This window comes from Molossus molossus, unplaced genomic scaffold, assembly GCF_014108415.1.
Source record: "Molossus molossus isolate mMolMol1 unplaced genomic scaffold, mMolMol1.p scaffold_m16_p_1, whole genome shotgun sequence".
In the NCBI taxonomy this organism is placed as follows: domain Eukaryota; kingdom Metazoa; phylum Chordata; class Mammalia; order Chiroptera; family Molossidae; genus Molossus; species Molossus molossus.
Window position 1 is genome coordinate 116458494 of NW_023425344.1, and position 26649 is coordinate 116485142.

Sequence of the window (26649 nt, forward strand, 5' to 3'; positions counted from 1 at the left end):
TGTTGTCCATGTTTGCTGTTCATGCATACATGCATATAAGTTCTGTGGTTTATCTCTTCCCCACTACCCCCCTATTTAGGGGATTGTCAGTCTGTATCCCACTTCCGCGTCTCTGGGACTATCCCCTTCCTCAGACTGTTATGTTCATTGTATTCCACAAATAAATGAGAGCATATGAAACTTGTCTTTCTCTATTTGGCTTGTTTCACTTAGGATGATACTTTCCAGGTCCCTCCATGTAGTCTCAAAGGATAAGAGGTCTTTCTTTCTTACAGCTGCGTAGTACTCCATTGTGTATATGTACCACAGCTTTTTGATCCATTCGTCTACTGATGGACACTTGGGCTGTTTCCAGATATGAGCTATTGTAAATAGTGCTGCTACAAACATGGGGGTACATAGATTCTTTCTGATTGGTGTTTTAGGCTTCTTAGGGTATATTCCTAGAAGTGGGATCACTGGGTCAAATGGAAGTTCAATTTTAAATTTTTTGAGGTAACAACATATTGTTTTCCATAGTGGCTGCACCAGTCTGCATTCCCACCAGCAACATACTAGAGTCCCCTTTTCTCCACACCCTCGCCAACACTTGTTGTTTGATGATTTGTTGATGGCGGCCATTCTGACAGGTGTGAGGTGATACCTCATTGTTGTTTTAATTTGCATCTCTCTGATGATTAGTGATGATGAGCATTTCTTCATATGTTTCTTAGCCATTTGTATGTCCTGTTTGGAGAGGTGTCTATTTAGTTCCTCTGCCCATTTTTTAATTGGATTCTTTGTCTTCCTTTTGTGGAGTTGTATGAGCACTCTATATGTATTGGAAATTAACCCCTTATCTGATATATCATTGGCAATTATGCTCTCCCATACAGTGGGTAGCCTTTCTGTTTTGATGATTGTATCTTTCGCTGTGCAGAAGCTTTTGAGTTTGATGTAGTCCCATGGGTTCATTTTCTCCTTTGTTTCTATTGCCTTAGGTGATGTGTCAGTAAAAATTCTGCTGCGTATGATGTCTGAAATTTTGTTGCCTACAGTCTCTTCTAGGATTTTTATGGATTCATGAGTTACATTTAAGTCTTTTATCCATTTTGAGTTTATTCTCGTGTAGGGTGTAAGTTGATGGTCTAGTTTCATTAAAAATATGGAGCGCTTCACGAATTTGCATGTCATCCTTGTGCAGGGGCCTGCTAATCTTCTCTGTATCATTCCAATTTTAGTATATGTGCTGCCGAAGGGAGCACAGCACTCTGTGTCTTTTTTTTTTTATTTTTTTTTATTTTTTTTTTATCCTCACCCGAGGATATTTTTTCCATTTTTGGTACAGATAGAATGGGAGGGAGAGAGAGGAAGGGAGAGAGAGTGAGAAACATCGACGTGAAGGGACACATCGAGTGGCTGCCACCCGCACGACCAACCAGGGCCGGGGACAAACTGCAACCAAGGTACATGCCCTTAGCGGGAACCGAACCCGGGTCTCTCCAGACCGCAGGCCGACGCTCTAACCGCTGAGCCAAACCGGCCAGGGCCACTCTGTGTCTTTTGATTGGAGTGTTAATCCATTACATTTAAGGTTATTATTTATATGTACTTATTTGTTGCCATTTTTGTTTATTACGGTTATATTTTTTTTCCTGTTTCTTCTACTAATTACAGCAGTCCTTTTAACATTTCTTGCAGTGCTCGTTTGGTGCTAATATATTCCCTTAGCCTTTTTTTTTTGTCTGGGAAGCTCTTAATTTCACCTTCTAATTTGAATGATAGCCTTGATCCATAGAGTAGTCTTGGAGTCAGATCCTTGTTTTTCATGACCTTGATTACTTCATGCCATTCCCTTCTGGCCTGTAGTGTTTCTGTTGAGAAGTCAGCTGATAGCCTAATGGGGGTTCCTGTGTAGGTAACCGGTTGCTTATCTCTTACTGCCTTTAGGATTATCTCATTGTCTTTAATTTTTGGCATTTTAATTATTTTGTGTCTTGGTGTGGGCCTGTTTGGATTCTTCTTACTCAGGGCTCTCTGTGCTTCTTGAACTTGAAAGCCTTTTTCCTTCACCAAGTTAGGAAGTTTTCTGTCACTGTTTCTTCAAATATGTTCTCTAACCCTTGCTTATTTTCTTTTTTTTCTGGAACTGCTATGATGTGGATGTTGTTATGTTTTAGCTGTCCCACAGTTCTCTTAAGATGTCTTTCTGTTTTTTAATTGTTTTTCTTTTTGGTTTTCTGATTGGGTGATTTTTTTCTACCCTGTCTTCTAATTCACTTATCCGGTCCTCAGCTTCCTGTACTCTGCTGGTTATTCCTTCCAATGTGTTCTTTATTTTTGCTATGTCATTCTACATTTCCAATTGGTTGGTTTTCAGTGTTTCTATATCTATACTCATGCTGTTGAGCTTCCTCATTATCATTGCTCTGAACTCTACCTGTGATAACTTGCTTAACAGCATTTCATTTATCTGGTCTTCAGTAGAGTTCTCTTGTTCTTTCATTTGGGATTTGTTTCTTTGTTTCACCATTTTGGGTGTCTCAGTAGATTTTGGAGCCTGCCACATTTTCCCTGTGGGTGTTGGTGTTCTGCTGTTTGTGGCTCCCTCTACTGGGTTTGGATGAATATGGGAGGACCCACAGTAAATACCATTGTCAAATCTTACTTTCTTTGGTTGATTTGCAAGCCCAGGAAAGGTTCAGTTATTCTCTAGCTTTTTGCCTGGAGGCTATTAGACTCAGTTACCTGATGAGCCTTTGGTTATAGCCCTCAACTGAATGAAAAACTCCCTCAGGTGTTCATGGTAAGAGGAATTATAGAGGGTCAGCAGATGCTGGCTGTTAATGAGCCTCAATTTGTATTTCTCTGGCCTGGCTGGGTGGTGTTAAATTCCTGAGGGAGGGGCTGTTGCTTCTCCCCCTATCTCTGGGAATGGCCTCTTTGAGTAAGATGGCTATTGTCATGTGGGGTAGAGATTCAACAAAATACTCCCATTGCCCTCTTACCTCTCCAAGCTCCGGAGTCTCCATATAGTTCCAGTCCAGTCTACCTTTCCTCTGCCAGAGACTAAGGTGAGTGGCTGTAGCTAATTTTGTGCTCTGTCTCGGCCCTCTGTGCTGTGGAGCCAGTTTGGGATTTTATCCCTGAGAGAGCTGCTTATAGCTAAAACAGCTGCTGTCTGTGGGCTCCCAGTCCACCGTCTTGTGTGTCTGCAGTTCCTACCAGGCTCTATTTAGTGTTCTGTTTCTGTCCCTAGTTATATGGACCCTCTCCAGCTGCTTTTCTGTTGTTGTTTTTTCTGACGATTTGTCTTTATTTTCATTGTAATTCCAGTTTGGTCCTGGGAGATGGTCCGTGTAGCTTCCATTCACTCCACCACCAGTTTGGAATCTGTTATTTTCTTTTTTGTTCAATTCTCTACATCCCCATCAACCCCACTCCAGAGCTGTCAGCCTGCTCTTTACCTATGAGTCTGTCTCTGTGTTGCTTGTTAGTTCAGTTTGTTCATTAGATTTAATGTGTGAGTGAAATCATATGCTTGTTAGTTCAATTCGTTCATTAGATTTCACATGTGAGTGAAATCATATGGTACTTGTCTTTCTCTGACTGGCTTATTTCACTTAGCATAATGCTATAGGTCCATCCATGCTGTCACAAAGGGTAAATTATTCCTTTTTTTATGGCCAAGTAGTATTCCATTATCTACATGTACCGTAGCTATTTTACCCACTCATCTACTGATGGACATTGGGCTGCTTCCAAATCTTGGTTACTGTAAATAATGCTGCAACGAATATAGGGGTGCATATATTGTTTTGAATTATTTTTTTTGGATTTCTTCAGATAAATTCCCAGAAGTAGAATTGCTGAGTCACAAACGAATTCTGTTTTGTTTGTTTTTTTTAAACAGAGCTAATCAAATTTCTTAACTTGAGAAATTAAGAACTTTTTTTTTTCTTCTTTTAAAAGATTTTTAATTGAGTTTTAGAAAGAGAGGAGGGGAGAGGGTGTACGTGTGAGAGAGAGAGAGAAACATTGATGTGAGAACAAAACATTGAACCAGGGATCAAACCCCCAACCTGCCCATGTGCCCTGACCCGGAATTGAACCGGCAACCTTTAAGTGTATGGGCCAATGCCCAACCAACTGAGCCACACCAGCCAGGGCCATTTTTAATTTTTTTAAAGTAACTGTATACTGCTTCCCACAGTGGTTGCACCAATCTGCATTTTACCAACAGTGCACAAGGGTTTCCTTATCTCCACATCCTCACCAACACTTGTTTGTTGATTTATTGATGTTAGGCATTCTGATAGATGTGAGGTGATATTCCATTGTGGTTTTAATTTTCATTTTTCTGATTATTAGTAATGTTGAGCATCTTTTCATATGTCTATTGTCCATTTGTATATTCTCTTTGGGGAAGTGTCTATTCAGGTCCTTTGACCATTTTTTAATTGTTTTGTTTGTCTTTTTGGTGTTGAGTTTTATAAGTTCTTTATAAATTTTAAATATTAAGCTCTTGTCAGATGTATTGGTGAATATGTTTACCATTCAGTGGATTGTCTTTTCATTTTGTTGATGGTTTCCTTTGCTGTGCAAAAACTTTTAGTTCATGATTCAGAAAGAGAAGAAAGTGAAGTATATATGTATATGGGGATCAAACCTAAGAAAATGCATAAAGATTTATGTACAAGTGTTATGGGTTGAATTGTTTCTTCCCAAATTCATTTGGAATATGACTGTATTTGGAGATAGGGCATTTAACAAGTAATTAAGGTAAACAGGGGTCATTATCAGTGGGTCCTAATCAAACATAATTGGTGTCCTGATAAGAGATTAGGACACTTACTAATAGAAGAAAAACCATGTGAAAATAGAGAAGATGTCCACCTACAAGCAAGGAGGGAGGCCTCAGAAGAAATCAACCCCACTTACACCTTGATCTTCGACTTTAGCCTCTAAAACTATGAAAAAAAGCAAAAGTTGTGTGTTTAAATTACTCAATTTGTGGTTCTTTGACAGCCCTAGCAAACTAATACAACAAGGATATTCATTATAGAATTTTTTAATAGCAGCTCAAAATAAAAACAACAAAGTGTCCAATAATGGGAGCATAGTTATATTCATATCCATGTCTACCTATCCTAACTCCTCTGCAGTCTCTTTGATGGCAGCAAAGGACAACAAGAGTAGGTAAGGATACAGGCTTCCACTGTTGTAACTAACATGAACCAACTTGTGAAACTTATCAGTAGAATGAACTCTGCTGTCTTGCAGTCTATGGTTTCCTCTATGCAGTGGGTACAATAGCAAGGTACCATGGATTAAGATAGTATTCATACTGATCATGAACATCCAGAGAGAAAAAGAAGACAAATACTGTGCCTGGATATTTTAAGTGCACAGGCTCAGTATATCTTTCCCTCAAAGTGATTTTATTCTTTGTTTTCTACACAAATTCCCTCCAAGCCTCATTTAAAATAAGATTTAAACTGCTCAGTCCATTCTTTTTTATTATCCCTACATTTCTAATTACTATACCCAGGCCTAGATATACTTATTTATATATGATTAAATATTTCTTTCTTTCTTTTTGCAAAACCTTACAATGTAGTCTCCAAATGCCCTTATTATAAATAAAATCTCTTTGGAGGTTTAGCTCTCACACATACTATTTTTGGTAACTTCTCTACATTTTAATATAGTAGATTTCTCCCATAAATAACTAGAATTCAATGGATTAAATAAATTAGGATATTCTCAAAACATTGAAAATAGTATGCATTCATTAAAATTATAATTTATAAATTATTAATGATTTGTAAAAGTTTGATGGAATGTTAAGGAAGTATACAAAGCTATTTCATATAACATGGGTAACATTTTGTTAAAATATATATAAACAGGTATATATTTGGGAGGAAAGATTTCACATGGTTTTTTTCCCCAAAATTTTCATTTTACTTTTCCACATTTTCTTAATGATTAAGTATTACTTTTATAGGTGGGAGCAGGGGCGGGGGTGGACATAAAGGAACAGTTTTCGGGAAGGCTGCCGATATAATTCCATTCCATATGAAGTGTTTTGTTGCATAATTATGGAGTAAGATGAGGTTTTTAAAAATACTATTGTCATGTTAATCCCATGCCTGTTATGACAAAAACAAACAGTACAGAAATGTGTAAGATAAAGTAAAAAATGAACGTGCCATCCCACAGCCCCTAGTCTCAATTGCAGAAGTATGATTCTGTTGAGAACCTATGAGGACTCGATCCTATTTTTGTTCCTGTGTCAATACTGTGGACATATGAATAATATTTTTAAAATATGGAATCATGATATATAGATTATTTTTTCAGCTTAAGAATATATTATAGATATATTTCCACATTTGTACAGGTAGGCAAGGTGATGCTAAAAATTCTTACAAGTATGGCATATACTATAGCAAGTATAGTATACTGGTTAACCAGTATAGCATGGACACTGTCCAGTCAAAACAGATGCTCTGCTGGGTCTCAAGGCCCCTGCTGTGGCAAGGGTTAATCTTTGTGGTGCCAAAACAACAAGAGGTGCAGGGCACCTCAGGGCTGAGACTAGGGAAGGGCACGTGGCTATCTTCAGGGCAGTAGCCTTTACCAGCTGGCATGGAAGTATTTCAGAATTTGTACTAGTGCAGTCAGTTTTACCAGGTGTGTCTGCCTTACATATACATTTCATTTTTTAGTGGCTACATTCAATTTTATTGTGTGGATTAATCTTAATTTATTTAATGCGGTCTTTGTTGACAGTTATTTAGATAGTGTGCTATTTTTTGTCATTATAAGCAATGTTGTGATACACATTTTTGAACATATTATGTTTGTGAACATGGGTCAGTATATCACAATGTAACTTTGGAGAAATCATATTTGTCCTTAGAATTGTGAATCCTTTCTTAATATTAGCAAGGAATTGTGAGGTTCATCATCTGAGAAATAGGAAACTTTAAAGTGCTACTGAAGTTTAGGTCAGTGGTCTCAGACCCTGAGTCGGCATTAGAGTCATCAGTAGAACTGTTAGGAATTTTACATCTCTGCCCCTGCTCCTCAAGATGCGGATTTAGATCTGGATGGATTCTATAAATTGTTGTATGTTTTAATAAGCCTCACAAATTATTCTGATTCCCAGCTCATATTAGAAGCTACTGAAATATAGAAGAATTAATATTTTAAAAAAGAACAAGATGAATGACTTGTCAATATCTGATGTATGGTAAGTATTGGCAAGGATGTGGAGCTACTGGAGCTCCACTTGCCAGTGGGAATGTAGAACGGTAAAATCGTTTTGTAAAACTCTGCAGTATCTTATTCAGTCAAACTTAATAGCATATTTTATGACTCAGCAATTCCACTCCTAGGTATATACTCCATAGAAATGCTTAACATGTTTATCTGAATGTTCTTAGCTGCACTATTTAAGTAACCCAAACTGCAAACAAGCCAAATGTCCTCTGATAGTAGAATAAAGTAAATTTAATGCTATTTTATCAAACTGCCACTACATGCAATATGGATGAATCTCATAAAAATAAATAAAAATGTGGAGCAAAAGAAGCCAGATTTAACTGATGGCATATGTATGATTTCATTTACATAAGGTTCAAAAACAGGCAAAACTTACCTGTACTGTTAGACTAAGGAGTGGTTACTTTGGAGAGGAGCAATGGTTGTAAGGGACACAAGGTGGCGGCACGGGGTGTAGTAATGTATTGTTTCTTCATCCGCTGCAGCGTGTTCAGTTTGTCAAAGATGAGCTGTGCACTTAAGATTTGTGCACTTTTCTGTATGTATGGTACATGTTGATGAAAAGTTCAAATAATACTGTAAAACCACCAATTTAAGGAAGTTCCTTCAAATAACGAAATTGTTTCATGATAGAATGATAACTGTCCTTTCATTAACTGTAAAAGTGGAATTTTTTTTTAATCCTCACCTGAGGATATGATATTATTGATTTTAGAGAGAGAGTAAGGGAGAGGGAGAGAGAGAAAGAAATATCTATGTGAAAGAGATATATCGCTCCTGTATCCACCCCTAATGCGAGATTGAACCCTTAACCTGGGTATGTGCCCTGACTGGGAATCAAACCCACGACCCTTCAGTGCACGGGATGACACTCCAATCAACTGAGCCAGGGCTATAAAAGAGGAATTTGGTCTGTAGTCATGTGCTGGAGCCTGCTTTTACTCACTAGATCAATTATGTGCAGCTCTTTGGTTTAGTAACATCTGATAGTTTAAGATGGACCATGTTGGGATTATTTACACCATGGAAATTTTTGTTTTCCCAGAGAGCAGCTTACCCAAACAGTACTGAATTTAAATCTTTTTGCTCGCAGGATATTATTTGACTTGCTTTATAGCCAGTGTATTTATTAAACAATTAATATAAATGTTGAAATTCGGTACAGTGAGCATGCTTTTTAGAGTTATCCTTATTACATTTTTGAGACTGCTAAGAATCTGTTTTCCTTCTTCAAATGTAAGGCTTATTTGCATTCACATATCAATTCAAGAAGATAAAACATGTCATGTCATCAAGAATTTTCTGTATCAGTTCAAATTGGTTTGTGTCACAAATTAGCATTACAAGAACATTACATCTTAAAATCTGCCCTTAGTAATTAGTCATTGTGAATCATCAGATACTGAAGCTATCTTGCTTTTTTCTTTTAACTGCTAGAAAAAGATAATTATAACCTGGAGAAAGCTAATAGAATTATCACCTGCATTTCTGAGACATTCAACTCTGCTGATGTCTTCTCTTCTGTCAGCCAGATGCTGTACAGACATAATAGATATTTTCTTTACTGATTGTTGTCAATGACATTGTAACAAAAGGTACTTAAAGAGATGGTTTAACATTTCTCTGTTACATCTGTTTTAACTCTTTATGTCTCTATCTCTTCCTTCTCGCTTGTTGTTTCTATTGGCATCCACAATCTTTATTTATTCTCTCTCCTATCACTTTAGCTTCTCAAATATTAGAATCTTTTAAACATTGTGATGTGTGGGTTAAACTATTTTAATAGTTTCCTTTTAAGTATAAGACAACAGACTCAAAATGGAGTTACTTATACTAAGCCCCACATCACCAAACCTAGACTTAATTACAGTTTTGGTTCTCCCAGAAATGGAATCTTAAACCACTTAATCAGGAATTGCCTGATCAGAAGCACTAGTTAGGTGATCTGCATGATAAACCCCTGCCATTCCCTAAGGAAAGTGACTTTGCAGTAACCAATGTGCTTTTTTGCCCAAAAGAACTAACTTGTTCCTGCTCCCTTCTAGCTAAAAAAGTATTTCATTTTGTACAGCTCCATGGAGCCCTTTCTATCTGCTATATTAGATAATGCCTGATTCTAATTGATTTTTGCTCAAACTCTTAAAAATTTTAATGTCTCAGTTTATCTTTTAATAGTCCCCAAAGGAAATTTTTGTTTGTTTTTTAAATCCTCACTCGAGGATATTTTTCCATTTATGTTCAGATAGAGTGGGAGGGGGAGAGAGAGAAAAACATCGACATGAGAGAGACACATGGACTAGCTGCTTCCCTCACAACCTCGACCAGGGCCAGGGAAAAACTGCAGCCGAGGTACAAGCCCTTGATCACAATTGAACCCGTGACTCTTTGGTCTGTGGGCCAATGCTCTAACTGCTGAGACAAATTGGCCAGGGCACCCAAAGGAAATTTGGAGATCTTTTACTTGCATGTCAAAAAAATTTTTTGTTGTCTCAACCATATTTTTGCTTTTGATTTCTTATTAGGTGTCTTTAGACTATTTAGATCTGTTTAGTTTCTAAGAACCTCTACTACCATCATGTACTGAAAAGAATTATAGTAATAACATTAAAATATGTCCATATAGATGATTACTTGTTATGGAGCACGAAAAGGAGAGAAACAGGAAAGTGAAAGAAAATGTAAAAGGGTGGAGAACATATATAGAGAAAAAAATACATTTTGCTTGCTATAATGTTAAAATTGATTTTTGGGTTCAGCGGTTATTAGCCTGTTTCATTTTTAAATAAAGTTCCCCATCATCTTTTCACCTAAATATCTGAGCAGTCATAGAGGATCATTATCTAACACACTATTTCATTAGGGATTACAAAATGGTGATATTCAATGATGTTTCAGGTTTTCTATTGCAACTCTTCCATAAAGAAAACATTTACTATCATTTTAGTTGCCCCAAAGAACAGTTTGTACAGGAAAAGTTCAATAAATGCTTGATTTCCATCCATTGCCTCTGACATTTTAATTTTCAGTTAATTTTTTTTTATCTCCAGAAGTCCTGTCTTTTAAAATCTTTTTGAATTTTACTCATATTTGCAAACCTGTTTTATTTTTCGCGATATGCTATAGTTTTTTATATATATATATATATTCTGTGTTTGAAAACCCTATTATATGAAGAAATTTGAGCTAATCTGACTATGTCACCAATTGTTTCCGTTAGCTCTAAATCAGAGTGTTTTATTTCCTTTGAAACTGTGGGCTATTTGTTTTTCTTGGTACCTTACCTTTGGGAATTCTTTAGGGTTTTTATGAAGGAAGGTGGGGTTTTAGAGGAGTTTCATTTGTTTCTGTTAGTTGCCTATAGGCATAACCAGCCTGAGAGCTCTTCAAAAATAATCAAATATTGAAATATTGCAGATCATCCATTTAGTGTGGATTTAGGCTTCAAAGTGTGGTTTGTGATTATAAATAATCAAGGAAGAAATTTTCTCCCCTTTTACTTAGCCCCAAGTTTTGAGATAGGCAATATTTTGAGGGTAGTGAGTAGGAAAGTTTATAACTAATTCATCCTTGGGGTCTCAGATTTATGGACAACTCTGTCCCTTGGCCTCGAAGATTATATAAGCCAAAGCTCAAGTTCATTGGGTTTAGTAAAGACCTTCACAGCAAAAGGTTCCATTTCAATATTCTGCTTACCTCTCTGAGTTCCCATGTTTACTTTATTTTTTGCCTGTGTATCTCTCATCTTTTAGCAGGTCATGAATGCATTTGAAAATATTTTAAAAATATATTTTATCCACCATTTTTACTTGTTTTTAGTGTGGAACTCAGTTCACAAACTTAGCTCATTTTATCAAAAATACAAACTTTAGCCCTGGCTGGTTTGGCTCAGTGGTTAGAGAGTTGGCCCATGGGCCAAAAGTCTCGGGTTCAGTTCCGGTCAAGGCTCGGACCTCAGTTGCAGTTCAGTCCCTGGCCCTGGTTGGGGTCATGTGGGAGGCAACCAGTCGATGTGTCTCTCTCACATTGATGTTTCTCTCTCCTCCCCTTCCCTCCCTCCCATTCTATCTGAAGATAAATGGAAAAAACATATCTTCAGGTGAGGATTTAAAAAAAAAAAAATACAAACACAATTATGTGCTTTTTTTCTTTAGCTATGCTTTATTCTTTAATACTTAAGTATATGTTATCTTATAGATCTTTCTAAGTATTTTGTGTTTGTCAGTTGTATATATTTCAGTCGTGTTGGGCACACTGAAATTATTCTGTTTCATTTCATTTCACTTAATAACTATTCAGTAAAATTCTCACTGATCTACATAAAATAAGTGAGCTTTTTATTAAGATTATATCAGAGTATATGGTATCTTATTGAAATGAAAAAGTAAAATCCCTTTTTCTAAGGAATCTAATTTACTTTCGGGGAAGAACTTTTTTTTTTAATTTATTTTTTTGTTTGTTTTAAAATCTTTATTAATGAATGTATTACAGATGTTCCTCATTTTTCCCCCATTGACCCCCTCCTCCCTACTCCTGCCCCCATCCCGCCTTTTCCCACACTATTGTCTGTGTCCATTGGTTATGCATATAAGTTCTTTGGTTTATTTCTTCCCACCCACCCCCGCAACCCCTTTCCCTTTGAGGTTTGTCAGTCTAGCAATGAATTTGTACTTCTTAATCCCTTCACCTTTTTCACCCATTCCCCCAACCCCCCTCCCATCTGGCAACCAACAAAATGTTCTCTGTATCTATGAGAATGTTTCTGTTCTTCCTATTCATTTTGTTTGTAGATTCCATTGTCGATAGATATGTATTCATTGCCATTTTGTTTGTTCATACATTTTATCTTTTTCTTCAAAAAGACCCTTCATCATTTCATATAATAACAGTTTGGTGGTGATGAACTCCTTTAACTTTTTCTTATATGGCCATCGATTCTAAATGACAACTTTGCAGGATAGAGTAATCTTGGTTGTAGGTTCTTGGTTTTCATCACTCTGAATATTTCTTGCCACTCCCTTCTGGCCTGCAAAGTTTCTTTTGAGAAATCAGCTGACAGTCTTATGGGAGCTCGTTTGTAGGTAATGAACTGCTTTTCTCTTGCTGCTTTTAAGATTCTCTCTTTGTCTTGAACCTTTTGCATTTTGATGATGATGTGTCTTGGTGTGGGCCTCTTGGGGTTGATCTTGATTGGGACTCTCTGTGCTTCCTGGACTTGTATGTCTGTTTCCTTCACCAAGTTAGGAAAGTTTTTTGCCATTATTGTTTCAAACATGTTTTCAATTTCTTATTCTCTCTCTTCTCTTTCTGGCACCCCCGAGATGTGAATGTTGGTACACTTGAAGTTGTCCCAGAGGCTCCTTATACTATCGTCATTTTTTTGGATTCTTTTTTCTTTTGCTGTTCTGATTGGGCGTTTTTTGCTTCCTTATATTCTAAATCGATGGTTTGCTTCTTGGATTTATGTACTGTACTATTGAATCTGTGTAAATTATTCTTTATTTCAGTTAATGCCTCCTTCATTTCTGAATGTGCATCCATCATTTCTAACTGGTCCTTTTTTATGCTCTTGAGGCCCTCACTGAGTTCACTGAGGTTCTCACTAAGTTCATTGAGCATCCTTATAAGCAGTATTTTGAACTCAGCATCTGTTAGGTTGCTTATCTCCATTTTGCTTAGTTCTTTTCTTGGGGTTTTGTTCTGTTCTTTCATTTGCAACCTGTTTCTTTGTCTCCTCATTTTGGCTGCCTCCCTGTGTTTGTTTCAGTGTATTACTTAACGAGAGGTATGGGGCTATCTGAGACCAGATGCTGCTCATTTGAAAGAATTTAGGAAAACCTGAAGCAGGATCCAAGACAGGCCAATCCTATGGTTAAGCAACTGGCAACAGCTTGGGTGGGCCTGAAAGTTGGGTGGGGCAGGGCCTCAGGGAATCACCAGGGCGGGGCAACCAATGTGAGCCAGGTTGCTGGAGTCCCAGATATGGTGGCTGTGTGCCGCCCCAGGGAAGAGCTCACCAAAGGAACAAAGGCCTCTGACAGCACAGTTGTCCCGGAGAAAGCCCCCTCTCCAGCTTTTGCTCCAGTGCCAAACAGCTCAATTCTTCCCTGTATGTCTCTGGTGCCTCTCATGCTGCCTCCCCTCCAAGCTTAGGGGGAGAAAGTCCGATAAGTCCGTGCGCGGGCCCTTTAAGAGGAGCTTTCTTGGGCTCCAGCCGCCTCAGCCTCCCCGAGCCTCAGTTTCTGCTGGTTTTTCCAGCCAGAAGTGATGGGGACTTCTCTTCCTGGCACTGGAAGCCTGAGCAGGGCACCTGGTATGGGACGGGGACCCCTCAGTCCTCAGGGAGGACCTTCCCAGCCGAGGTGTCCTCCTGATTTTTATCCGCCACACGTGGGTTTGGGACCAGCCCGTCTGCCTCCGCCCCTCCTACCAGTCTGGATGTGGCTGCTGCTTTAATTCCGTAGTTGTAGGACTTCCATTCAGCTTGATTTCAGGCAGTTTTGAATGATGGTTGTTCTGTAGTTTAGTTGTAACTTTGATGTGGTTGTGGGAGGACGCGATACCGCGTTTACCTACACCGCCATCTTGACCGGAATTTGGAAGAACTTTCTAATTGGAGAGATTTGGCTAATATTTGGGAATTGTTAGTTAAAGATCTGTGTGGTATACATACATATATGGGAATTTTTTCTTTTCTCTGTATTTTATTTTGTAAGCATAAAATGAACTAAAATATTTTCTTTTCCGTTTGAGAAGTGAGTTTGGTCAGGAGGGACAGGTTATTCCGATATGGGTTCTTCAACAGACAGGAAGCAGGTGTGGCTTTGGGAGGAGGCTACTATGGGAAGAACATAGGTATGAGTAATCTGGAAAAATATTAAAGTCAAATTATGAGTTAAATATCAGTGTTTGGAAGAAAGCTTTTCCATTCTTGGTACTCTGAAGAGACAAGCAATTGTGTTCTTAAAAAAGAGAAAGACTGTTCTTAAAATTAGCACTCCTCCACCCTGGCCATTTTGACTCAGCAGTTAGAGCATCGGCCTGTGGTCCGGGTTCGGTTCCCGCTAAGGGCACGTACCTTGGTTGCAGTTTGTCCCCGGCCCTGGTTGGGTTGTGCGGGTGGCAGCCACTCAATGTGTCCCTTTCACGTCGATGTTTTTCTTTCTCTCTCCCACTCCATCTGAACAAAAAATGGAAAAAGTGTCCTCGGGTGAGGATTAAAAAAAAAAATTAGCATTCCTCCACTATAATTACTACTCTATCTCCAGGGTTTTTTTATTTTATTTTTATTTTTAAATAATTTGATTTTGTTTGGTTAGGTAGGCTATAATCTTTTATTTGCCTGTATTTGCACTTTAAAAGCATTGTTTTGTTTGATTAGAAAATGTCTTTAAAATCATATGCATTTGTCAGTGCTTTTTTAGAAATGTCTGGCATGTTCATCGGTCAAATGACTTGCAGATGGAAATGAAATTTTGTGACGAAACTTGTGGATCAAATACAGATTTATTTTTACTTTAATAGCACTATTCAAAGCATAAAGACTTCAGTCTGGGTATCAGTATTAGTGCTGTTCTGGGAAGAGTTTCCAGGAAAGTACCTGCTATGGATCGCAATGATTCTTCCATTCCTGATGCCTCTTTTTCATTGTGCTTTAAATATATACACACACACACACACACACACACACACACACACAGATGGGCATTCACAGGTCTTCTAGATCTTTCTTTATGGACACATTATGTATACTTTTTAAATAATTGGGGACAGATATCAGGTCATAATGATTCTTGAATAGCATGATATTTTTTAAACAATTCGAAGAATAATGTAAGAAAATATATTTATTAATTTTTTAAATCAAGGATAAGCCCTTTGGAATTATTTCAATTCATCATAACTTTACTGAACAAGTTATTAAATGCGAGGTATTAAGTTAGGGCACTGGCCACAGCATATTTCTAGCCCTCAAGAACTTTCTGTGTAATTCTGTTCAGATACCCTGAGCCACTGAAGAAAAACACTCTTTAGCAGAGACCATCTACTGGCTTTGTGGCCTGTGCTACTTAGGTTGAAATTAGTTATCCTATCCTGTGGTGGTTGGAGGAAGACTTAATTAAAGCCTTTTTGAATGGGCACCCATGTGAAATAGTGTACCAGATAAAGGAGACCTAATAGATGAGGGGTGATCTGTCAGATATGTATTTTTTATACTTTAAATTTCTTGTAAATTAATTTATTTAGAGAAGTTTACATATGATAAAATGCACCCATTTTGAGTGTAAAGTTCAATGGATTTTGACAAAGTATATACCCTGTAACCACCACCTCATTCTCCAGAGACAAAAACCCAGATGTTATTCTAGATTCCTCTCTTTTCATATCCAAATGGCCGCTAATTTCTGTTCATGCCTCACTCTAAAATCCCACAGAATTTGCTCTTCCTTTACTCTCCTGGCTACTACCTTAGTTCTCGATATGTTAGGCTCTCACTATTTTTCACCTGTTACTGTATCTACTTTACAACTGGTTTTTGAGTCCTCTCTTTTTTTCTTTATATCCTTCATAATGTCACTAAGTTCTGATTATTTTAATCACATTAGTCCCCACTTGCTTAAAACTCCCAGTTCCTATTACAAATAGCAATTTTTGAGTAAGAGATTGATTGGGTCACAGTGGAAACTAACTTAATGATGACACCGATCATATATCACTTAGCAGATAGGAAATGTACACGGAGAAGCAGATTTGTGAAGGAAAAGTGGAGAGTTCGTTCACTTAACAGGGTGTAAGAAATAAACATTTTCCTCGTGTTTTAGTTCTGAAATTATCAGAATCATTTTTATTTGATTAAAGCTTTATGTTAACAATTATGAAGGCAGGGGAGATGCATCCTTTAAACATCCATCTCAAACACTAGAAACTCTCCTGAGATTTTTTTTTTATATTGATGGAAAAAAAAGAATTTTGTTAATGTTAGATGGGAAAAAAATACAGTGTTCAAGTTTATTTACATTTGAAGTGATTAAATGAACTCTTATTTTTGCCTACCAGCCTTTCAAAAATATCTTCTCATAATAATCTAAACATGTCTCAAAAGCCATGATGTATATATGAATTGTAAGATTTACCTTTTAGATTGGTAAAGATAAGCTCTGAGGTAAAGTAATAGTAGAGTATTTCTTTACCTTGAATGAGAGGAAAAAATACTAGAAATATTTAAATATGACAATAAAAACATTTTATTTTTGTTAAAGACTTTGCCTCAACTTTGTGAATACATAGGATATTTTTTTGTTTATTTTGGTATAAAAAAGTCCTTTATTTCATGAAAAGATGGTAATTATTTTTTTAATTTATCATTATTGAAAGTATTACAGATGTCCCTCCTTTTTTCCCCCACTGACCCCTTTCCCGCTCCCCACCATCTCCTGTCTTTACTGCACTGTTGTCTGTGTTTAATGGTTATGCATATATGCATATATGCTCTTTAGTTTATCTCTTACCATCCCCAGTCCCCCTTCTCTCTGAGGTTTGTATCTGTTTCCTCTTTCCATGTCTCTGGATCTATTTTGTTCATCAGCTTATTTTGTTCATAATATTCCATGAATAAATGAGATCAAGTGATAGTTGTCTTTTTTTACATGGCTAATTTTGCTTAGCACAATACTCTCCAGGTCCTTCTATGTCGTATCAGAGTTAGAGATCTTTCTTTCTTACAGGTGCATAATATTCCATTGTGTAAATATACCACAGCTTTTTTATCCATTCATCTGTTGATGGGGACTTGGGCTGTTTCTAGATTTTAGCTATTGTAAATTGTGCTGCTATGAACATAGGGGGTGCATATATTCTTTCTGATTGGTGTTTCAGGCTCATTGGGTCAAATGGCAGTTTCATTTTTAATTTTTTGAGGAGAAGCTATACTGTTTTCCATAGTGGCTGCATCAGCCTGCATTCTCACCAGCAATGTACTAGAGTCCTCTTTTCTCCACATCCTTGCCAGCACTTGCTGTTTGATGATTTGTTGATGGCGGCCATTCTGGCAGGTGTGAGGTGATACCTCATATCATTTTAATTTGCATCTCTCTGATGATTAGTGACACTGAACATTTTTTCATATGTCTCTTGTCCATTTGTATGTCCTGTTTAGAGAAGTGTCTATTCAAGTCCTCTGCCCATTTTTGTTTGTTTGTTTTTAATCCTCATCCAAGGATATTTTCCCATTGATTTTTAGAGACAGTAGAAGGCAGGGAGAGAGAGAAAGAGAAGCAGCAATGTGAGAGAGACATATCAATCGGTTGCCTCCAGCACAACCCCAGCCAGAGCCGGGAATCAAATCTATGACCATTCAGTCTGCAGTCTGATGCTCTAACTGCTGAGTCAAGCTGTCCAGGTCCTCAACCCAGTTTTTAAATTGAATTGTTTGTCTTTCTGTTGTTGAGTTGTATGAATACTTTATATATTTTGGAAATTAACCCCTTATTCAATGTATCATTGGCAAATATGTTCTCCCATACACTGGGTTCCCTTTTCATTTTGATCCTGGTTTCTTTTGCTGTGTAGAAACTTTACAGTTTGATATAGTTTTATTTATTAAATTTTACCTTTATTTCCCTTGCCCTAAGCAATGTATGGGTGAAAATGCTGCTATATGTGATGTCTGAGATTTTGCTGCCTACCTTTTCTTCTAGGATTTTTATACTTTCATGACTTATGTTTAAGTCTTTTCTTTTATCCATTTTGAGTTTATTCTTGTATATGGTGTGAATTGGTGGTCTAGTTTCATTTTATTGCATGTACCTGTCCAATTTTCCCAACACTATTTATTTATTCATTTATTTATTTGTTTGTTTATTTCCAATCAACAAAAGAGAAACTTTATTGAGGCCCCAGAGTCACAGGGTTCAGGCAGAAGGCTGCCCTGTGGGCCCGAGGAGGTGGTGGTGGAGTCTTATTTAACCTTCTTCTTGGGGCGAAGGTTGTTGGTGTGGCTGCACTTCTGGCGGCAGCTGACAGCACGGGGGTGCAGGCGGGCGTAACACTTGCGGCAGATCATCTTGTTGCGGTTGTACTTCTGGGTGAGCTGGCGGAGGGAGAGTTCGATGATGCCACCCCTCAGACGAAGCACCAAGTGCAGGGTGGACTCTTTCTGAATATTGTAGTCTGAGAGAGTACGGCCATCCTCTAGCTGTTTGCCCACAAAAATCAGACGCTGTTGGTCAGGCAGGATTCCCTCCTTGTCTTGGATTTTAGCTTTGACATTCTCAGTGGTGTCAATGGGCTCAACCTCAAGAGTGATGGTTTTGCCAGTCAGGGTCTTCACAAAGATTTGCATCTCTGCGTCTGCTGGGGAGGCTTCTCTGCCACCTCGTTGAAAAAAGAAAAAAAAGCCCAACACCATTTATTAGAGACTGTCTTTAGTCCATTGTATGTTCTTGCCTCGTTTGTCAAATATTGAGTATAATGGCTTGGATTGATTTTTTGGTTTTCTCTTCTGTTCCATTGATCCATATGCCTGTTCTTGTGCCAGTAGTACCAGGCTATTTTGATTATAATGGCTTTATAGTATAACCTGATATCTGGAATTGTGATTCCCTCCAACTTTGTTCTTCATTTTCAAGATTGCTGTGGCTATTTGAGATTGTTTTGTGTTCCATATAAATTTTTGGAGTATTTGTTCTAGATCTGTGAAATATGCCATTGGTATATTATAGGAATTGCAATGAACCTGTAGATTGCTTTGGGTAGTATGGACATTTGATGATGTTGATTATTCCAATCCACGAACATGGTATATGCTTCCACTTTTCATATCTTTCTCTATTTCTTTGCTCAAAGTCCTGTAGTTCTCTGAGAATGGGTCTTTTACCTCCTCGGTTAAGTTTATACCTAGGTATTTTTTTTTATACTGTTGTGGGTTTTTTGTTGTTGTTGTTGCAGTTGGAAATGGGATTGTTTTTTGAGTTTATCTTTCTGAGCGTTCATTATTTGTGTATAAGAATGCCATCGACTTCTGGATGTTAATTTTGTATCCTGCTACTTACTGAATTCATTTAATAAATCTAGTAGTATTTTGGTGGAGTCTTTAGGGTTTTCTATGTACAGTATCATGTCATCTACAAATAATAACAATTAACAATTTTCTAATTGGAAAGGAGGAAGTCACTTTCATTTTTCTTCTTTTCTGATTGCTGTGGCTAAGACTTCCAGTACTATGTTAAATAAGAGTGGCAAAAGACAGGGCATCCCTGTGTTTTTCCTGATCTTAAGGGAAATGCTTTTAGTTTTTGCCCATTGTATATGAATTGTTTGTACGTTTATCATATATGGCCTTTATTATGTTTAGATACGATCCTTCTATTCTCACTTTGCTGAGAGTTTTTATCAAAAACGGGTGCTAGATTTTGTCAAATACTTTTTCAGCATCTATAATATTTTTACTTTTCATTTTGTTTATGTGGTACATCACATTTATTGATTTGTGAATATTGTACCAGCCTTATGTCCCTGGGATAAATCCCACTTTCTCATGGTAAATGATTTTTTAAATATAATGCTGGATCTGTTTTGCTAATATTTATTGAGGATTTTAATGTCTATGTTCATCAGGGATATTGGTCTATAATTTTCTTTCTTTGTAGTGTCTTTATCTGTTTTTGGGGTTAGGATTATGCTGGCCCCATAAAAAGAGCTTGGAAGTCTTTCTTCCTCTTGAATATTTTAGAATAGTTTGAGAAGAATAAGTGTTAGTTCATTGTCTTTTTTTTTTTCTTCTTCTTTAAATGTTTGGTAAAACTCCCCTGTGAAGCCATCCTGACCCAGTCTTTTTTTCCTGGGAGTTTATTTATTACGGCTTCAATTTTCTTAGTTGTTATTGGCCTGTTCAGGTTTTTTTCTCTCTTCCTGTTTGAGATTTGGAAGACTGTATATGTCTAGTAGTTTGTTCATTTCTCCTAGGTTGTCCAGCTTGTTGGCATATAATTTGTTCACAGTATTTTCTTACAATTGTTTGTATTTCTGTGGTGTCAGGTGTTACTTCACCTCTTTCACTTCTGATTTTATTTATTTGGGTCCTCTCTCTTTGTTTTTCGGTGTATCTGGCTAAAGATTGATTAATCTTGTTTATCTTTTCAAAGAACCAACTCTTGGTTTCATTGATCTCTTGTATTTTTTTTTTTTTTTTAGTCTCTATGTCATTCATTTCTGTTCTAGTCTTTATTATTTCCCTTCTTCTACTTCCTCTGGGCTTTTCTTTTTGTTCTTCTTCTAATTCTTTAAAATGTATGGTTAGATAGTTTATTAGCAATTTTTCTTTTTTCTTGATGTAGGCCTGTAATGCCATGAACCTTTCTCTCAGGACTGCTTTTGCTGTGTTCCGTAGATTATGTGTTGTTGTGTGTTCATTTTCTTTAATTTTCAGGAAGTTTTTGATTCCTTCCTTGACCTCATTAGTAACCCATTCATTGTTTAATAACATGCTATTTAGTGTCTATGTGTTTGAGTATTTTTATTGAAATTTATTTCTAGATTCATACCATTATGATCCAAGAAGATGCTTGATATGATTTCAATCTTCTTGAACTTGTAGAGATTTAGTCTGTCCTAACATGTGGTCTGTCTTTGCAAATGTCCCACGTGCACTTGAGAAGAATGTATATTCTGCGGCTTTGGGGTGAAATGTTCTGTTAATACAATTAAGTCCATCTAGTCTAGTACGTCATTTAGGACCTCTGTTTCCTTGTTAAATTTTAATCTACAAGAACTACCCAGTACTGTCAGTGGGGTGTTGAAGTCCCCTACTATGATTGTGTTTCTATCAATCTCTCTCTTGAAGTCCTCCAGAAGTTTTTAAATATATTGTGGGGCTCCTATATTGGGTGCATATATGTTTACTAGGGTTATATTCTTTTGTTGGATCAACTCTTTTAATATTATGTAGTGACTTTCTTTGTGTCTTATTATGGCCTTATTTTGAAGACTATTTTAACAGATATGAGTATTGCTACCCCAGCTTTTTTTTCTCATTTCCACGTGCATGGAAAACTTTTTTCTATACCTTCACTTTTATTCCATGTGAGTCTATTTTGTTCTGAAGTGGATGTCTTGTAGACAGCATACATATGGGTAATGTTTCCTTAGCCATTCAGCTTCCCTATGTGTTTTGATTGGAGCATTGAAGCCATTTATGTTTACAGTTATTAGTGATAGCTACTTATTTGTTGCCATTTTTATTCTTTTTTTTTTTATTATCCTCACCCGAGGACATTTTTTTTTTTTGTTTAGATAGAGTATGGGGGAGAGAGAGAGAGAGAGAAACATCGTCGTGAAAGGGACACATCGAGTGGCTGCCACCCACATGACCCAACCAGGGCCGGGGACAAACTGCAACCGAGGTACGTGCCCTTAGCGGGAACCGAACCCGGGTCTCTCAGGACCGCAGGCCGACGGTCTAACCACTGAGCCAAACCGGCCAGGGCCCATTTTTATTCTTTATACTTGAGTTCCTCTCTCTCTCTCTCTCTCTCTCTCTCTCTCTCTATTTCTTCTTATTCTTACAACTGTCCCTTTATCATTTCTTGCAGTGCTGGTTTGGGGGTAGTAAATTTCTTTAGCTTTTTTTTTTTTCCCCACGAAGGTCTTTATTTTACCTTCAATTTTGAGTGATAACTTTGCTGGATAGAGTAGTCTTGGATTCAGTCCCTTGCTTTTTATTGCTTTGTATACTTCATGCCACTCCCTTCTGGCCTATAATTTTTCTATTTAGAAACTGGATGACAGCCTAATGTGAGCTCCCTTGTAGGTAAATTTTTGTCTCTCTTTTGCTGCCTTTAAGATTCTTTCTTTGTCTTTGACCTTTGCCATTTTAATTATGATGTGTCTAGCTGTGGGTCTTTTTGGGCTCATCTTGATTGTTACTTTGAGTATCCTGGATTTGTGACTTTTTTCTTCACTAGTTTAGGGAAGTTTTCTGTCATTATTTCTTCAAATAGGTTCTCTATTCATTTCTACAATTCTTCTCCTTCTGTTACCCCTATGATGCAAATGTTGTTACGTTTAGTATTCTCCCAAAGCTCCCTTAAACTATACTTGGGCTTTTTAATTTTTTTTCCATTTGCTCCTCTATTTGGGTGTTTTTTCCTACCTTGTCTTCTAACTCACTGATTCAGTCTTAAGCTTCTTCTAATACACTATTGAATCCTTCCAGGGTATTTTTTATTTCTGCTATGTCATTCTTTATTTCCACTTGATTTTTATTCATAGCTTCTACCTATTTTTTCATGCTGATGTAGTTCCCACTTAGTTTTTTATAATTCTCATTAAATTGCTTGTAATTCTCACTAAGTTATTTGAGCACATTAAAACCATTACTTTGAATTCTTTATCTGAAAAACTGCTTGAATCTAGTTTGTTTAGTTTCTTTTCTGGTTATTTCTCCTTTTTTCATTGGGGTTGTTTCTTTGTCTTACCATTTTAGCAGTTTGGTAGTTCTGGGCCAGGTTAGGCACACTGGGATGTGTAGCAGGTCAGTGTGTGTCAGATAAAGCTGATGTACATTCCAGTCTTGGTAGGGTGGCCTTCTTGTGGGACCCAATGGAGTAGTCTCCTTGATCTTCTGATCTGGGTGCTCTAGGAATGACACTTGTGTGGGTCATGTCGTTCTACTGTTGAATTTGTGTCTTCATTGCTGTTGTCCATTTTTGGATGAGCTCAGCCCTCAGGGTTGTTGACTGTGAGTCTCAACCCCAACCCAGTTGTGCTCTTATATAGATGCTGAGAGAACAAGATTAGGCAATACCAGACCAAACCAAAAAGAACCTGAACAATATATCAGCAACAAAAATGATAAAAGCAACAGCCTCAACAAAAATATTAAAAGACAAACAGACTGAAAACACACACACACACACACACACACACACACACACACACACACGAAAAGCATACTAGAAGGCATGAGACCAAAAGAATTAGAGGAGGGGGAAAAAAAGAATATGAAAGAAAAGAAGGCAGAGATCAGAAATAGGCTAAGTATAAAAATTAAAAGGTAGAAAATAATGAGTGAAATAATAATACATTTAGAAAGTAATGCTAAATAAAATAAAATATAAAATAGGAAAGTAAAATATGGAAAAAGTAAAGAAGAAAAAAACTTGAATTAAAAATCAAAATAAAAGAAAAACACACACACAGAAACAACTACCACCACAAAAACAAATCTTTGGATCTGATATTTGTGTAACTCACTGAATTTTGCTCCAGTGTTATTGGGTCTGGCCCTTTGGTGTGTGAGTTTCTGCCCTCTCAGGAAGTTCTCTGGTATAGAACTTCCTGTCCCTGCCTGGCCCTGGGCCACCTGGCTGACACCCTGAATGGCAGGACCCCAAGTAGTCTAGTGGTCATGGCTTCCCTAGCCCAGAGGTTGGGTCTGCTTCTAGGCTCACCTCTTGAATGTATTTGTTCTGTACTACTTTCCTTTCCCTCACAAAACTAGCTCTGAGGGGTATCAGGTCCAGTCAGGATGGTTAAACAGATTTGTATTGGGGGTGGTGCCTGTAGCTTTTAGAGGCCCAGGCAGTCACTTCCTCTCCTTCCAATGTCTCAGCTCTGCCTGGGTTGCTGGTGTCCCTGGGTCACCACCCTAAATAGGGGAGGTCAGAGAAAACAAAAAGGGGGTGACCCACCATGCTTGGTTCTCTAATCTTTCAGCATAGTCATTCTAGCTGGGCAGGGCTTCTGCCCAGTCTCCCACTTGACCAGACATCTGATTTCCCAGTGTTGCCAGGCCTAGCTGCTGGGTTGCCAATTTCCAGCCCAGAGCTGTTCCATGGGGGAGAGGGGTCAGGGAGGGAAACCTCAGCTTCACTTGAGGTGGGGAGGATCGTACCTTCCCTGGGCGCACTGACTAGTCCCCATTAAAGTTCTTTCAGTGATAATCAGCCCTTCAGATTTGCTGCTGGGTGATCCGCTCAGACCCCTCCTCAGGTCTACAGTTCTGCTTTGTGACCCCTCCCACCAACTATAATCAGGGAAAGCTTCCCAGGCTGGTAGTGTAACCAAGCACTGGCTTTTAGCTTGGGATAGTGCTGTCTGAGTGCCCCCCGTGGGCCTAATCCCCTCTGATTCCCACTGTTCAATGCTACATGGGCTCCCCTTCCCTTCTCTGTTGCTTTCATTTGGGGATCCCTGTGTGGGGCTGAGCCCCCCTGCTACCAGGGGCCAGGAGCTGTGCTGCTGCACCTTCCCTCTGGCTTCTCAGCCGCACCGTGCAGCTGTGCAAGTGGGCTCACCCACTCCATGTCTTCTTCTGTCCCCACTTGCAGTATTTCTAATGAGCTATTTTCAGATGGTTTTTCAAGTCAAATATTCTGCAGGTTACCCTCAAGTCCTGTCCTGTGCTAGGAGCAAGCGGACAGAACATCCTTAGGCTTCAGCCATCTTGCCTCTCCCAGGAACACATAGATTTTTTACTGTACCATAAATATTCTATATCCCCTATCTTTTCTTTTCTTTCCCTTTTTTTTTGTTAATCTTCACCTAAAGATATTTTTTCCATTTTTTTTTTTTTTTTTTAGAGAAAGAGTGGAATGGAGGCAGGGAGGGAGAGGGAGAGAGAGAGAAACATCGATGTGAGAGAGATGCATCAATTGATTGCCTCCTGCATGCACCCTGACTGGGTCCAGGGATTGAACCTGCCACCCAGGTATGTGCTCTTGACCAGGAATCAAATCCATGACCCTTCAGTGTGTAAGACAATGCTCTAGTCACTGAGCCACACTGGCCAGGGCTCCCTTACCTTTCCTTTTCTTTATTAAATTTTTTATTAATTTGTTTTTGTTACAGATGTTTCTCATTTTTCCCCCATTGACACCCCCCTCCCTTTCCCCTCCTTTCCTTTTCTTAACACAGGAAGAAAGGATATTCAGTATAGTGCCCCAAAAAAGAAAGTACTTTAAGGCCTAAGTGTTTACATTAGTTATTTGAATATTCATTAAATGAGAATTACTCTAATATAAATGAATTTTACCAACCTGCTCTGGGGTATTATTTAGAAGAGTGATTATGCACTTCTTTTAAGAAATGAATGTCACAATCACAATTCCAGCAAGCTATTTTGTAGATATCAACAAGGATGCTAAAGTTTATATGAAAAAGCTAAGACCTAGATTAGCAACACAAAGAACAAAGTTGGAGGACTCACACTAACCCATTTCAAGACTTAGCATAAAAGTGCAGTAATCAGCCCTGGCCAGTTTAGCTCAGTGGTTAGAGCGTCGGCCTATGGACCAGAGAGTCCTGGGTTCGGTTCCCGCTAAGGGCACGTGTCTTGGTTGCACTGTGTCCCCGGTCGTGTGGGTGGCAGCCACTTGATGTTTCTCTCTCACGTCGATGTTTCTCTTTCTCTCTCCCTCCCTCTCTCCCTCCTGCTCTATCTGAAAATAAATGCAAAAAAATGTCTTTAGGTGAGGATGAAAAAAAACAAAACAAGAAAAAGTGCAGTAATCAGGACAGTGTGGAATTGGTGAAAGAATAGACATATATATCAATGGAACAGAGTAGAGGGCCCAGAAATAGACTTACACAAATATAGTCAAGTGATCTTTCAAAGGAGCAAAGGCAATTCACTAGAGAAAGAATAGCCCTGGCTGGTTTTCTCAGTGGTTAGAGCTTTGGCCCACGGACCGAAGGGTCTTGGGTTCGATTCTTAGTCAAGGGCACGTGTCTGGGTTTGCAGGTTCCATCCCCAGTCCCTGTCGGGGTTGTGAGGGAGACAGCCAATCAATGTCTCTCACATCCATGTTTCCCTCTCTCTCTCTCTCTCTCTCTCTCTCTCTCTCTCTCTCCCCCCCCCTCCCCGCCTCCCTCCCTCCCACTCTCTAAAAATCAATGGAAGAGTATCCTTGGGTGAGAGTTAACAAAAAATAAAAAATAGAGAAAGAACAGTCTTTTTAATAATTGGTACTAGAACTATTGAATATTTATGTAAAAAGTGAATCCAGACATAGACCTTATACATTTCACAAAATTAACCAAAATTTATCATAGACCTAAATGTAAAACACAAAACTATAAAATGTCTAGTAGAAAATCTAGGAGAAAATCTAGGAAACTCTGGGTTTGGCAATGTATTTTTAGAATGAACACCAAAAACCTGATCAAAGAAAGAAAAAGTTGATAAACTTGGACATCATTAAAATTAAAACTTCTGCCCTGTGAAGGACAGTAAAGAATGAAAAGATAAGTCGTAGACTGGGAAAAATATTTGCAAAACATATATCTGGCAAGAGATGTATCCATTATATACATATATATTTTAATCCTCACTGGAGAACATTTTTCCATTTTTGTTCAGATACTGGGGGTGGGGGGGGAGGG

At 38.0% G+C, this 26649-nt stretch overlaps 2 protein-coding genes and 1 non-coding gene across 4 annotated transcripts in view; 1 reads left to right on the forward strand and 2 right to left on the reverse strand.

Annotated features, from left to right (window-relative positions):
- LRRC49 (leucine rich repeat containing 49) overlaps positions 1-26649 on the forward strand; it is a 192114-nt gene that overhangs the window by 96807 nt on the left and 68658 nt on the right. The window lies entirely within an intron of this gene.
- On the reverse strand, positions 1139-1244 carry LOC118621213. Its single transcript, XR_004957653.1, has one exon. It is a non-coding gene; the product is annotated as a U6 spliceosomal RNA (small nuclear RNA).
- On the reverse strand, positions 18227-18625 carry LOC118631170 (ubiquitin-like). Of its 2 annotated transcripts, XM_036263477.1 has the most exons (2): positions 18511-18610; positions 18227-18423 (listed from the first exon to the last, which is right to left on the reverse strand). In XM_036263477.1, exons 1-2 carry the CDS (start codon positions 18608-18610, stop codon positions 18227-18229), a joined length of 297 nt encoding a protein of 98 aa, XP_036119370.1. The 2 variants fall into 2 exon arrangements, with proteins under 2 accessions (XP_036119370.1, XP_036119377.1); XM_036263484.1 differs by having other exon boundaries at positions 18227-18625.